Below are 14,770 nucleotides of genomic sequence, written 5' to 3'. Positions count from 1 at the left end.
TACATATATATGTATATATATATGTATAGTATTTATTTTTAGTTCAGATATTAGTAATTATAAAATCCATTATAAATATAAGTCAAGCATATTTGAAAGAAATATAGGTTTCTTTTCCAAAATAAAAAGGCAGAATGACATTGGCTTGGTGTGGTGAAGCATGCTTGTAATCCCAGCATTGGAGAGGCTGAGACAGGAGGATCGTGGTTTGAGTACAGACTCAGCTACTTAGTGATGCTCTCTGCAACTCAGCGAGACCCAGTTTCAAAATAAAGAATAAAAACCAGGGCTGAGGGTGTCATTTGAAGGTAGAATGCCTCTGGGTTCCATCTCCAGTACCATTTAAAAAAAGAAAAAAGAACGACATTGTTTCACTTGTATGAAAATATCTTTAATGTTTGTTTTAACAAAAGATGGCTACATTCTTGTATTATTTGTATATTAAGTCAGTTCCATTATGATGTTGGGTTAATCTGTAAGTAGAAATTTGGCCTTACCAAAATAAATAGTTAAAAAAGAAAGATTATTTTAATAGCTTTTCAGATAATTGTGGGTATATATTACTGATATTATACTAAAGCTCTAAATGTGATATTAGAAAATTTAGTTGTACTGAAACCAGAGGATTACAGTTCATGGACAGCCTCAGCTATATATTGAGGCCTTCCGTAACTTAGTGAGACCCTGTTTCAAAATAAAGAATAAAAAATAGGACAGGAAGTTTAGCTTGGAGGTCGAATGCCCCTGGGTTCCATCCCCAGACACTCAAAAAAAAAAAAAAAAAGAAAAAAGAAATTTTGTTGTAGTGTGGAATCTTTACCCATATCATAAACAAACTTTTAATATAGTTAAATTAAAATCTATAGGTCTATCTTGTACTTTAACCATCTTTTATTTACACATGATTCTCTAACATTAAATACTAATCATTTGGAAAATATTTGGGCCCTGAGTTATTCAGCGTTTCAAATATTGATGTTTTACTACAACCTATGAAAGAAAGATAGCATAATTGTTAAATTCACCATTTATTTCTATCAGAAAAACTTATAATTACTAGGAAGCCGTGGAGCTCAATATTTTAAATAAAAGTTATTCAAAGTTATTCAAAAGTTATCCACTTTAATATTGAACTTTGCCAAAAGCAACATATAATTTCAAGTTTTTTTCCTTAAGATAGCAGGCAAGTTTTGTGCATTCTATAACAGTGCCTGCTAGGTATCTAATTCTTAATATTCAAAGTAGTTTGTATGGTAATATTCATTTCATGTTGGAAAAAGGCTTCTCAGTTTGCAACTACAGACACACAGAGCTTTACATAAGAAAACATCACACTTTGATATGTATTAGATATGCTTTATGCACATTTCACATTTTATTTTATTTTATTTTTTTTTTGTGTGTGGGTCTGGGGATGGAACCCAGGGGCATTCAACCTCCAAGCTACATCCCCTGCCCTATTTTTATCCTTTATTTTGAAACCAGGTCTCTGTGTTGCAGAGGGCCTCACTAAGTAGCTGAGGCTGTCCGTGAACCGCGATCCTCCGGTTTCAGCCTCCCAAATGCTGGGATTACAAGCGTGTGCCACCAGGCCCAGCTTCACAATTTGTTATAGAGAATATTGAGGTACTTATTCAAAAGTAGATATTTTATAAAATTAATGATCACTATTAATTCATCAAAGTTAATCTGAATTTATTCCTGAAATTTTAAAGTGGTTAAATGGTGATAAGAAACACAATCATTACTAAAATTGTTGGTGCCAATGCCTTGAATTATGCAAAGCCACCAGAAACTTATATAACATTGTTTTTATACCATCAATAAAAATATCAATTTAAAAAAGGAAAATAATGTGTTATTGACATTATAAAAATAGTATCGACTCTAAGGATCCCTTAAGATTTATTTTTGGATCATGTGTTGAAATAAAGTGTCCTAAAACAAACACTTGTGAGAACTTGGATTAAAATATGTCTGCTATATTTTAAATCTCAAAATACTAATTACAGTGGCACACTAGCTTCATTTTCTTCCCCATCCATCCTTGACCCCATAATTTATTACTTCAACTACTCTCTTGCCAATAAACTCGTTTCCACTGCCATCTTATCCTTCTACCATGCTCTAAGAAAGTCTAATCTGAATGAATTAGCCAAGTTTAGCTATTTAAGTATACTTGGAAAATGACTTATGATAATATCATACTCCCTCTACATCTTAGCTCAAAGTTAGTCTACATCCCTAGTCACTGCAAACAAATGTTTCTTTGGAGGGGGGCTGCCAAAAAAGCCTATGTATTTCAAACTATTAAAATCTGCTTCTAGACCTTTTTGAATTAAGGTAAAACAGGCTTTTGAGTATTTCACTATTAATATGAAACAATTACATAGTGATTTACTACTCATTAACCACTATCTCAGACACTATTTCTTAATCATAAGCCTATGAACACTTACTGTTATGAATCAACTAATTCAAGATAGATCATGTGCCTTTTAGTAAAGAGCAAAGTTAATACTAGAACCTGAGGTTAAAGTCCCTTGAAGATTCCGAAATATAAAATAAAGTAATAACTATATCGTTATTTTCCCTCTTTGAATAAATGGACATGTTCATTGGTGTTTTAGTGTGCTGGGGAAACATCGGTTTGTCAGCAGAGTAAAGGGCAGATTTCACCATAAATTAAGGCTCATTTTGTTGTGGCACATGCATCCAGTTCAGCCACATGTCTAAAGCTGCTCCTGCAGGTTGGAGGAAAGCAGCTTCTCCTACCTCTCTAAGTGGCTGTGGCTGGCCTCCAACCTGCAATGCTCCTTTGTCAGCCTACCAATGACTGGGATTACTGGAGTGTGCCACCACTGCCGGCATATCTCTATTTCCCATCACCACGTTCAGCTCTAAGTTTGGTCTCCAGCTAGAAAACTTTCTCTCAAATTTCTATCTGTCCTTTAACTACAATGCCTTCATGCATTCTTCCCCAATACCATTGCTATATAAAGAAAGATCTGAAATAACACATAGCATCTAAAGCAGCAGTTCTAAAGTAGGTGGTTTTGTTCTCCGGGAGACATCTAGTGATATCTGCAGATATTTTGGCTGTCTCACCTTGGGAACCTATTGGTAAGTACTAGGTAGAGTCCAAGAATGGTACTAAGCATCTTGCATGATACAACGCAAACTCTTCCTCCCCCAATATATATTTACTATTGACAAATGTCAATAGTAAAGAGACTGAGAAATTGTTTTCTAAAGCAAGGATTTAAATTTTAAAAGAAAATACATGCTAGACAGGTTGAGAGCAATCTTTTCTACACTTTTGAAACCTGTGGCTGTAAATTTCTTTTGATAATCTCTAAGCAATTTTTTATAGTCTGTTTATGTCCTATATCTCCCTACATATCATCTTTTTTCCTTCCAGCAATTGAAAGCCTGTGTGGGTTTTGATTTCCCCATCTGCCAGTAATAAGATTGTATGAATAATTTACAAAATCTCTTCCCATTCTAGGCTTTGATTTCTAAATACAATATGCTGTTCTTAGCATTTTGTTACTAGTGATGAATATTTTCATGTAGAAACACAGAGACAATACGAAATTATCTGCTATAAAAATATTGGTGCCTTTTAAAAACTCACTTGATTTCATCTAATAAACGCTCTGTAATTACAATGATCAGAAACATTACTCTTAATGGTCACATAACGAAACTTTCTAGTAAGTTCTCATTTTAATTACAAACCTAAAATGCATCAGGAAAATGTATAAATTTCAACCTTACTTTTCATTCTGTTCTACACGATTTGCACAGGGGCCGTATTTGTATTCATAGACAAAACGTGGGATGTAGTCAGATGTAATAGCAATTACGAATGCATTAGTGATCACAGCCAATATGCCAATTCCTTCAAGAATTCCAAGCCAGATACCTAGTAGGAGAAAGATTAAAGATACTAAGTAAAAATAAATCTCAAATCAATCTAATTTTGGAAAGAAAGTTCTACTCTGTGTTGCAGACACAGCTCTGTTAATTACTTGCTATCTTAATATTACTTACAAAAGTAAGGTAGTAACTAATTAGATTTGAAAACTGAAATTCTGTCAGCACTTGATTCAGGTTTGTTGGCACACGTGCCTAAGGCATTTCAAAGCCTAATAAAAAAAAACTTGCTGGTGCAGTCAAAACAATAAATAACAATCTTTAAGTTTCACTTGATGGTATACACTCTGAAACACCTATATCCACTGTGGGGGTTTCCTTTACTATTTATCAAGTATCTTTTTAAAGTAAAAAAAAAAATACTAGCTTGGTTAGCCCTGAAAATTTCTAGTTTACATTTTCTACTTCTTAATGTGGTAATCATATAGAGGCACAGAAAAGTTTTTGAAGTTGAAACTAGAATTAATATACTATTGATTTTAGTTAAAACTAATATTTCAACTAGGATTAAACTTACTTTAAAAATACTGATGAGAATAAAAACCCTAGAAAAATACTCAAAGGCTCTACAGGTAACATGATAGCATGACAAATTTTTCCTCTTTTGTTTTTGATTTTTTTTTCATAATTTACCTACATCAACTTGCAATTAGAAACTAAAATAAAAATGATTTTAAAGTTTAACTAATGGGACATAATTTGCAATCTTCCTGTCTCAGCCTCCACATTTTCAGAGATTACAGTGCACATCGTTGCAACCAATAACTTTGTTTTAACAATAACTTTGGTTGCTCAAAAATTGAGAAGCAAAAAATGGGGAATCAAATAGCAAGGGATGGAATTTCTACAGATTAGCATGTTTTAAACAGATTTTGGTTATTTTGAGATATATAAATGAGAAAAGTTAACTGAAAAGTTTATCTTTCAGTGTTGGCCAAAATAGTTACCAAAAGAGCAAAGAAAAAAATGTGTTACTGCTTCCAAATATTCTTAAATTTTCTATTACAAAATCATAGTTTCTTAAAGCAGTTTGAAGAATTATATACTTATTTATGTAGAATTTAGCAAAATATAGCAGAGACAATTCAAATAAGTTCCTAAATATTGGTTTATTTAATAGTTGGTTCGGGAAAAATTAAGCATTAGAACAAAGAAAATCTGTATCTCAGTTTCATCAACAACAAATTCCAACAATTTAGATAAAATATTAATGATAACAGACAAAAAAACCCCAAAACCTACTGTCTTATAAAGATCCAAAAGTTGAAACAATAAGCAAGAAATCAAGAGTTCTTTAAAATATCACAAATGAAAATTATAGTGTGTAGCACATTTGATGACATATTCCTGTAACTTATTTTTGATAGTTAAAAATATTATAACACATATTAATGCTAATAATAAAAATACTGTAAAAAGATTACCAAATGAGATATAATGACAAAAGTGCCTAAATGAAATTAAAAAGAAAAAAAGAAATACAACTGGGTATGGTGGCACAATCTTATAAATCCAGTACATGGGAGATTGAGATAGGAGGGATGCAGATTTTCTATTAGCCTCAGCAACTTAGCAATACTCTCAGCAGGCTAGTGAGATACTATTTCAAAGCAAAAAAAATAAAAAGGGCTGGAGGTGTAGCTGGGAGGTAGTATGCCCCTTGGTATTGGGTTTTAAACTCATGGGCATTCTACCTCCAAGTTACTCTCCCAACCCTTTTTAATTTTGTTTTCAAATAGAAAACCTAGTGAGAACTAGGTTTCTAAGAGTCTCACTACATTTCATAGGCTGTTCTTGAACCTGCAATCCTTCTGTCATAGCCTCCGAGTACTGACATTATAGTTGTGTGCCAACACACCAAACATTTTCTCTTTTATATTCATTTCCTTCTTTTTTTTAAACTAAAATCTATTCAGTTTTTTTTTTTGTTGTTGTTGTTGTTTTTTATGGTTGGAAGGAGAACCTACAATAGAAATCCACATGGTGCTAATATCAACAAGGTTGTCTTAGTCCATTTATTCTGCTACCACAAAATATCAGAGACCAGGTAATTTGTAAAGAACTGACAACTATTTCTCACTCTTTGGAAAATGGAAAATCCAAGATCAAGACAGCATCAAGTCAGTGTCTGATGATGTCTTATTCTCTGTAATCTAGATGGTGCCTTGTTGCTTTTGCCTCTGGAGAGAATAGACACTATGTCCTGGTAGAGCAAGAGAGTAAAAGACAGTGAGCCCATTCCTTCAAGCCCTTTTGTAAAGACAATGATACCATCCATATCTGATACTCTGTTCTGATGATTTACTCACCTCTTAACATATCACATTGGTCAATGAGATCCTGTTGACAATCAGGCATTGCACCCCTGCTGTCATTAGAAAAGACCAAAACAAGCCACTTATTGCTACTCAACATTGAGAGTCCTTTGTAAGTTTGGAGATCATAAAAATCTTTGTTTACAGGTCTGAGGCAAGAAAGGCTCTTATGAACTGGGTGTGGTGGCACATGTTTGTAATCCACAGCATTTTGGAGGCTGAGACAGAAGGATCGTTTTTCTCGGACAGCCTTAGCTACTTAGTGAGGTCTTTGCCTCACTTCCTAACTTAGTGAGTCCCTGTCTCAAAATAAATAATAAAAATTAGGGCTCGGAGTATAGCTCATAAGTAGAATGCCCCTGGGTTCTATCCTCAGTACCTCAAAAAAAGAAGAAGAAAGAGGGGGAAGAAGAGGAGGAGGAGGAGGAGGAAAGAAAGGAAGGAGGGAAGGAAGGAAGGAAGGAAGGAAGGAAGGAAGGAAGGGAAAAGAGAAGAAAAGAAAAGAAGAGAGAAAAGCCAAAATCTTACCTATATCAGTTGCTCGGGCTGGCAGAGGCCTCCGCCACTGGGTGACAAATTTGTATGCGTCCAGCCTGATTTCAATGATATTGTTTAATAAAGCCAAAAGGGGAGCCAGAGGGAAAGCAGCAACAAAGATGGTGGTAAAACCAAACTGCAAAACTGTCCAAGGAGAAAATTAAATAAATTAGAAAGTTAACAATATAAGCAGTCTCATTTATTGAGTTTCTCCTTTATGCCCAATTAGGAGCTTCACATAAATTGTCTTTGATCTTTTCAGTATCCCTACAAAGCAAATATGCTTAGCTAATTTTACAGTTGAAGAAATTTTATTTCATACATGTTAAGTAAACTTGCTGAAAGATCTATGGCAAGAAAATGATAAAAACTACATTCAGATACAGATATGAATGGATTTTAATTCTATTTGTTTTATACTTTTATGTAATGCAGTGTGAAGGATGGGAAAGAAAAAGGAAACAGAAAGGTGAAAGGAGGAGGAGGAGGAGGAGGAAGAGGAGGAGGAGGAGGAGGAGGAGGAGGAGGAGGAGGAGGAGAAGGGGGAGAAGGAGGAAAAGGGAGGAATAAAAACAGTAATCAGGAGGCCTTGAAGGAAAATATTTGGGCCTGGAACAGACTCAGGGGACCTACAGCAGTCTTATCCTCTTTTTATACAGGAGAAAACTGAAGCCAAATAAGAAAAAATGGTAAGTTAGCACCCAGTCATTCTAACAGATGGGATGGGGATCCTACTTTCTTAATATAAACAGCTAAGATTCTTGAAGAAGTTAAGACTCAGATTTGGGTCTAAGCAATGATTTACTGCAAAATATAATTTTTATTTTCTTTGGGTAGGATGATGTATTTCTTTTCAAAGAAATTGACTTATTTTGTTCAGCAAAGTATTTTCTCAGTAGCTAGATGGTTAGAAAAACTGTTAGAAAAACCTTCATTTTGAACCAATGTGTGGCTTTCAGAGGATAAACACGTGAGTATCCCAAAGGAACATCTTCACAATTCCAGCTCTGGTGAGAAAAGGTACAGGTATGCCTTAGAATTCTTGGGTTTGGAAAGAATATAATTTTCTCTTTAATAAAAGCCATGTGAAGTTGAAAAAAAATATCAAGAAGGCCAAATAGCCTCTTAAAATATATTTCTCTTACCCATTTCTAAGTACTCATCCATAAGTCCATGTATGTTCATGGGCTGTAAATTCCAATCATTTTCCCACTGAGGTATGGATGCATCTTGTAGTCCTCTCTTGATTTTATGTCTAGACCACCAGTTCTGGATCAATCTATATCAAGAGTATACCAAAGGAGTTTCATTATTTAAGCATCTGATGAATCGATAGTTTATTAAGAAATAAAAAATTATAACTACTGTTTGACTGCATTAAGGATTTCTGAGAATTAGAGATATTTGATTGTCTTAAATTTTAAAAGTATAAAAAATGTAAAGTCTCAATTGAAATTAAATGTTTAAATTTACAAGTTTTTATGTTTTTATAAATTAATTTTATCATCATAGGCTCTAGCCTTCAATAACTTTTTTGGATCCCATGAACAGCTACATATTTATTAGAAATCCAGAACCCAAACACTATTATGCTCCTTGATATTGATTAGGCAAGTATCTATTTCTATGGTTCTTTTTCCCACCTTGTACAATTTTATAGTGATTAATCTCCTGAATCCTTCGTTGCTCATAACTCAACATTTCCTGAACTGTGCTCTCTGAACATAAAAAAAAAATGAGTTTCATGCATCATAAGTGAGTTCTAAATAAGCTTTTACAAGACCCAGGTTCTGGTACGCAGCCTAAAATGCAATATAATTGTGCTTTTTATCAAATCACTTCACCTCTATCCATTTATAAACATGAAGAGTTTGAGCATCAGAGATTGCATTCTGCTAGTCTAGAGAATACTTGTCAGACACTGAATCTGTGTATGTGAATCTATTTCTTAGATCTGGAAATGAAGTAACAATACTCTTTCTCTAGTCCAAGAATTGAGCCTAGGACCAACTGACCTCTAACCGACATCCCCAGCCTTTTTTTACTATTTTATTTTGAAGAAGAATCTCACTAAGTTGCTGAGGCTGGTCTTGAACCTGAGATCCTCCTGTCTCAGCCTCCAAATCTGTTTTAAAGTGGTGAGTTAAACTGGGCATGGTGGCACATACTTGTAATCCCAGTACCTGGGAGGCTGAAAAAAGAGGATCACAAATTCAATACCAGTCTCATCAACTTACTGAGGCCTTCTGAAACTTAGTAAGACTCTGTTTCCAAATAAAAATAAAACATGGCTAGGGGTATAGCTTAGAGGTAGAATTCCCCTGGTTTTTATCCTTAGTACAATAAATAAATAAATAAATAAATAAATAAATAAATAGGTGAGTTAAAGAAAAGAGGAAACAGGAAAAATGAATTTGACTCTCCAGTTCATCATTGATTTTCTCTTCAGTTACAAAAGGTTTGATTTAATCTGTTTTGAATACTGAGGAACTCTATAAAAATCTCTTCACAAACCTCCTCTCATTTGCGATTGATATTTAAAAGACATTAGGTCATCTCATTTAATCCTCATAAACCTTCTGTTTTACAAGTAAAAAAATGTTTCAGAGAAGTTAAATAAATTTTAAGTACAATTAGCAAGGAACAGAGAAGGAATTTAAATGGTCCAAGTCTGAGCAATTCCCTATTCATGTTCTAGGACTGCTTGTGACTTAATCAATACTTTATGGAAGTTTTAGAGTTACTATCATTTCTCCAACCCCCAGGCCTTTTCTCAGAAATGTCCTAATATCATTTGTACTCCAAAAATAAAAAAGAAAATCAAAGTAAAATTTAATGACTAAGTTATTCATGTATCATCAATCTACTAACCAGCTTTTCTCCCACAGTCAGAAAATTACTTAAAACAAACGTCATGTTTTAACCTTGGGTTGATTCAGTTTCAAAGTTTCAGTGTAATATCATTTCAGATACCTTGCATTTATATGTATTTTTGATGGAAAATATAGCTTAGTATGTGTAAAAGTGAACTTTCAGCATTTCAGAATTAATCTTATCTAAAAGGACAAAAAATGGAATGCTATTATTTTGATGCTATCACAATCAATTATACTCTAAATATTTTGGAGGAACAGGAATGGTTTGTTAAAAGAATGGCAAATGCCATCCCATCCAGCATTTTAATTTTGACGGGTTCTTTTAGAAGATATGAAGACTCTTTTTATTTAAAAATAATAATGATCTTCGTGTATTGATAGCCCAACTAAATGAGAATCTTTTTATCTTCAAGAACCTGAGTTGCCAATTTTTAAAAAATAGCAATGACTCTCATACTGTGTTGAACAAGTTACTCTCCACTTCTTATTTCGTTTATTTCTTCATTGTTCTTGAGTAGGTATAATTGCCATTCTCTTCCTAGAGATGTGAAAACTGAAGCTCAGTCTTGTTTATTAATTTATACATGGCCATCAATTCAGTAAAGATCTGAATGGGAACAGAACTCTCTGTCTGAACATGCCCCCTAAATTCTCAGGCGCTAGTCACATTATCTTTTGTCTTCTTTTTTACTATATACAAAGCAAAGGTAAAAACATGCTCACGGGTATCCCAACTCCATGAAATTGTTCCATATTTGCTTCAAAAACATGATAACACCCATCTGGAGGCAGAGGTCTATCAAACAACCACTAGGATGACACTGGAACAGAAAATAAGAACAATAATGATCTACTCTTTCTACCAGCTGGCTCTAACATTTCCACCATTAAATTGTCTAATATGAAAATATAAATAAATGGTACCTGTCAAGATACTTGGAGGGGAGTTTTTGAGTAATTATAATGAAATATTGATCAAATTATAACAGTAATAACAACAAATCTAACTTTTTATGAACACTCATGTTCTGCCAAACTCTGTTCATGCATAATCACACTTAATAAATGCTATGGAATACTATATGTCTATTAAAAAATTAACCAGGTGGTAGAGGGATAATCAATTATATGATATTATGAATATAATGTATTTTTAAACAATTTATTTTAGAATAATTTTATTTCTCTTAAAAATTTGCAAAGATAGCCGGGCGTGGTGGCGCACGCTTGTAATCCCCGTGCTTGGGAGGTGGAGACAGGAGGATCGCACAGGTTCGAAGCCAGCCGCGCTGGCGTAAGAGACCCTGTTTCAAAAATATAAAATAGGTCTGGGAGTGTAGCCCAGAGGTAGAAGGCCTCCAGGAACCCCAGTACCACCAAAAAAAAAAAAAAAAAAAATTGCAAAGATGGTTTACAGACTCTCAATACATTATTCACTGTTTTTACCATTGTTTATTTTACCATAGTCAATTTGTCAAAACTAAAACACCAGCATGAGTGTATTTCCATGAACTAAACTCTACTTGCATTTCACCACTTTGCCTCTTTGCTCTAGGATTTAGCACAGTATATATCGTTGTGTGTATTTTAACGTTTCTCCATTTCCTTGGGTCTGGAGTTTTTTTCTGAACCTTAACAGTTTTGATGATTGCTAGATGGACATGATGTGGAGTGCTACCCAATCTATTTATCCAATGTTTTTTTTCTTATGTTACGACAGTGGTTATATATTTTGGAGGCTGATCACAAAAGTGAGTGCCATTTTCTTTGCATCTTATCAGAGCTACCTCATATGAGAACATTGATGGTGACATCAATCTTCATTAATTGTCTTAAATAGTGTTTTTCAGTTTTTTTATGCTAGAGAATTATTTATTTTTCTCTTTCTTTGTCTTTAGAACTGAGTCATTAAGTCTAGCTCACTCTCAAGATGATGTGGAAGGGGTGTTAAAACCTACCTTTTAGAAAGTAAAAATCTGCATATGTTTTAAGAGATAATTGTATGCCATGAAATTGTGAGTATGTCCAAAGTTTTTCTCCTCTGCCTTTTGTAGTTTTTCTTTTTTTAAATTTTTATTGGTGCATTGTAGTCATACAGGTTAATGGAGTACAAGATGGTGGAAGCATATATCCACACACCACCCAAATGAAATTAAATTTACACACACAGACACACATGCACACACACACATACACACACACACACACACACACACTCGAGATTTCAATGCAAACTGCAACCAATGTATTCACTTAAATTATTTGCACTATTTGAGCCATTAGGGTGGAGAAGCACAACCTGTTTCTTTGGAAATGAGTTCATGTTCTGCTCTTAAGGATGTTCATCTTTATAGCTTTGATCCACAATTTCTATTTCTATCAAATTGGTACGAGTGGGACTTCAAAAGGAACAAATAATTAGGACACAAAAGTGCATGTTTTTCCTGTTCTAGCCCAGTAACTTAATGTTCTCTCATCTGAGCCAGAGAGAGTTCGTCAGCGGTCATGCTTATTGTGTAGAGAGACCTAAATTTTCCCATCCTAACTTGGCTTTTTCTTCTAGAATCGATTTCAGGCTCACTAAGCTCTGCCGCATATATATCCCATACCTGTGTTCATTATAATGTCTGAAATTGAATAATTCCTAAGTCACAGGGGAAGATTATAGATTAAAACTAAAAACTAAAGGTCTGTGTTTTTGTTGAGACTTAGAGGCATATTGACTTGGCCGTGGTTATCCAATATTGACTGGTACTGCAGGAAGACAGTCTCCATCCTCTCCACACTAATGCACTGCTGTATACTATGCTAAGTGTAAATTCTACTCTCCAATGTGTTTTTGCTTTGGAGCATGGGTTTAACATTAATATATTTTTATGGAGGTCAGGAAAAAGAAGACAATCACAGGACCATGTGACTGGATCATTCCCCACAAAGGGCAGGCCAAAGTGGGAAGCTGGAAGACAGGTCATTTCTAAGTTTACTCAAATCAAACCTTGATGACTTTGAGATTTGTAGGGAACAGGAAGGATACAAAAATTCTTTTAGCTCACCCCATTCACAAAATAATGGGCTCAAAATAAACCAGTATTTCAAAAGTCTCAAATTAATTTGGTAAAACTAACCCACACTTAAACATAAATACTTAGTGTAGAAGGGCATGGTGAGTGTGCATTCATCTTAATTGAACCATTCAAAAACAAATGACCAATGAAAAGCCCAAGCTCAGTACTTCTAGATATTTCTCTAATTTACTCCTGGTGAGAACTCCCTGTGTTGAGTGTTGGTAGCCTCACTTTAAAAATAAAAAGATTGAACAGTAGATAGGACTATCAGACTCACATAACCATGATCCATCTCCTAACTTACAAAGGCATGTTTAGTATAAAGCCAGGAGCAAGTCAACAATCAGACAACAGTCTTAGAAAAATAAATTTTTAGCTGGGTGTGGCGGCGCATGCTTGTAATCCCCGTGCTTGGGAGGCTGAGACAGGAGGATCGCACAGGTTCAAAGCCAGCCTCAGCTACTGAGTGAGGCTCTCAGCAAGTTAGTGAAACCCTGTTTCCAAATAAAGTATAAAATAGGTCTGGGAGTATAGCCTGGAGGTAGAAAGCCTCTGGATTCTACCTCCAGTACCACCAAAAAGAAAAAAAGAAAAAGGAAAAAAAGAAAAATAAATTTTTATTATTTCCTCGATTATGTCAACATTTTATCCCATGGCTGAAAACACTGTTTAGAATACAAACTCTAAAAGCTACATGACCTAGATTTGAAACATAATTTTATCAATTTTTAAAAATTTTAGCCATATTGCATAAAGTCTCTATGGCTTTGGTTCCTTATCTTTAAAGTAAATGGGGTGAGTTGTTATGAGGATTAAATGAATTAATAAAATGTGCTAATAAATAACAAGCACTCAATAATTAGCTTCAATAATTAGCTATGATTGAAAAATTTTTAAACATTAACTTTACATAAAATACTCTGTGTGATATCAGAGTTACAGTATGTTATTCACAAGTACAGCATAGCCATGTTTATATATGTCCTAAAACAAACTGTAGCACTTTTCTTTCTTATAATGGTTCCCATTAACCATGCCTAATATTTTACATGCAGAATCCAATTTAATCCACCAGTCAAAAGTACTGAGATAGATGTCTTAACCATCAGTTTGCAAAAGAAGGAACTAAGATTTATATGCATAAAGATTATTGCCTCTGTGTGGGAAAAGGTTAGAATCTGCAGACAAAATATTTGTGGTGTTTTACAGATATATTTTATACTTCAAGACTATTAATATCAACAAGTGAAGGAAAGGAAATTCATTAAAACACTTCACATCATCTGGTAGAGGTTTGGCATAGAGTATGTGTCAATAAATATTTATTGTATGAATTAATTCAGAGGATCAATTCTCATCTTCCATTATTTGTACTTTCTATATCTACAGTTCAAGGATTTCTAAGGTATGTTACAAAACTATATTGTTGACTTCATTAGAATTTTTCAAAATATACAATACTTTATTGTATATGATCAATATACAATATGATCAATGAAAATATGATCACTGAATATCATATATATATTATGAAAAATTTCTATGATGGTTCTGATGCTTTGTTTCCTGATATCAGTACTATATTTATTTGTATGAGATTTTCAAATATTAATGAAGAATTTCAGTAATTTAATCATTAAAAATAAGAATATAAAATTAAACAAAATACTGGTGGCAGTAGCCCTAAAGCAGCATGAATACGTAGATCTCACTATAAGAATTGTTCTCCATTGTACTTTTCCTAACTCTGGTTGCATACATACTCCTGGGAAAAGCAATTGGGTATGTAGGTGATCAGTATTTAAGTCATATGAGCATAATTCTGGGCTATGAAAAAATCTGTGAGTTGTATTTAGGGACGTTTAAGCAATCCCTGAATTATGAAAGGCTTTAGTCTGGTTTTTGGCCACAAGTGTAATACCCTTGTAATAACTGTGGGGACAGACACTAGTAAGTATCAGCAACAATTCCTGCAGGGTAATCTATGGTCCAGAGTTGAGCTAATTGTTTTGTATAAATTATCTCTTACCTACAAACA

General features: G+C 33.9%; 1 protein-coding gene across 4 annotated transcripts in view; it reads right to left on the bottom strand.

The window, feature by feature from the left end:
- Positions 1-14,770, bottom strand: part of ANO3 (anoctamin 3) — a gene marked incomplete at both ends in the record, with an annotated part of 387,663 nt that overhangs the window by 16,004 nt on the left and 356,889 nt on the right. For all 4 annotated transcript variants that reach the window (XM_080703073.1, XM_080703074.1, XM_080703075.1 and 1 more), the window contains 4 exons: positions 3,781-3,928; positions 6,783-6,935; positions 7,937-8,070; positions 10,391-10,488. In XM_080703073.1, the coding sequence (XP_080559199.1) occupies positions 3,781-3,928; positions 6,783-6,935; positions 7,937-8,070; positions 10,391-10,488 (533 nt within the window). The remainder of the gene's footprint in view (positions 1-3,780; positions 3,929-6,782; positions 6,936-7,936; positions 8,071-10,390; positions 10,489-14,770) is intronic.

Source organism: Muscardinus avellanarius (genome assembly GCF_963383645.1).
Source record: "Muscardinus avellanarius genome assembly, chromosome: 1".
NCBI lineage: Eukaryota > Metazoa > Chordata > Mammalia > Rodentia > Gliridae > Muscardinus > Muscardinus avellanarius.
Note: the sequence above shows the minus strand (reverse complement) of the source record. Positions and strands in the feature narration are given on the sequence as shown.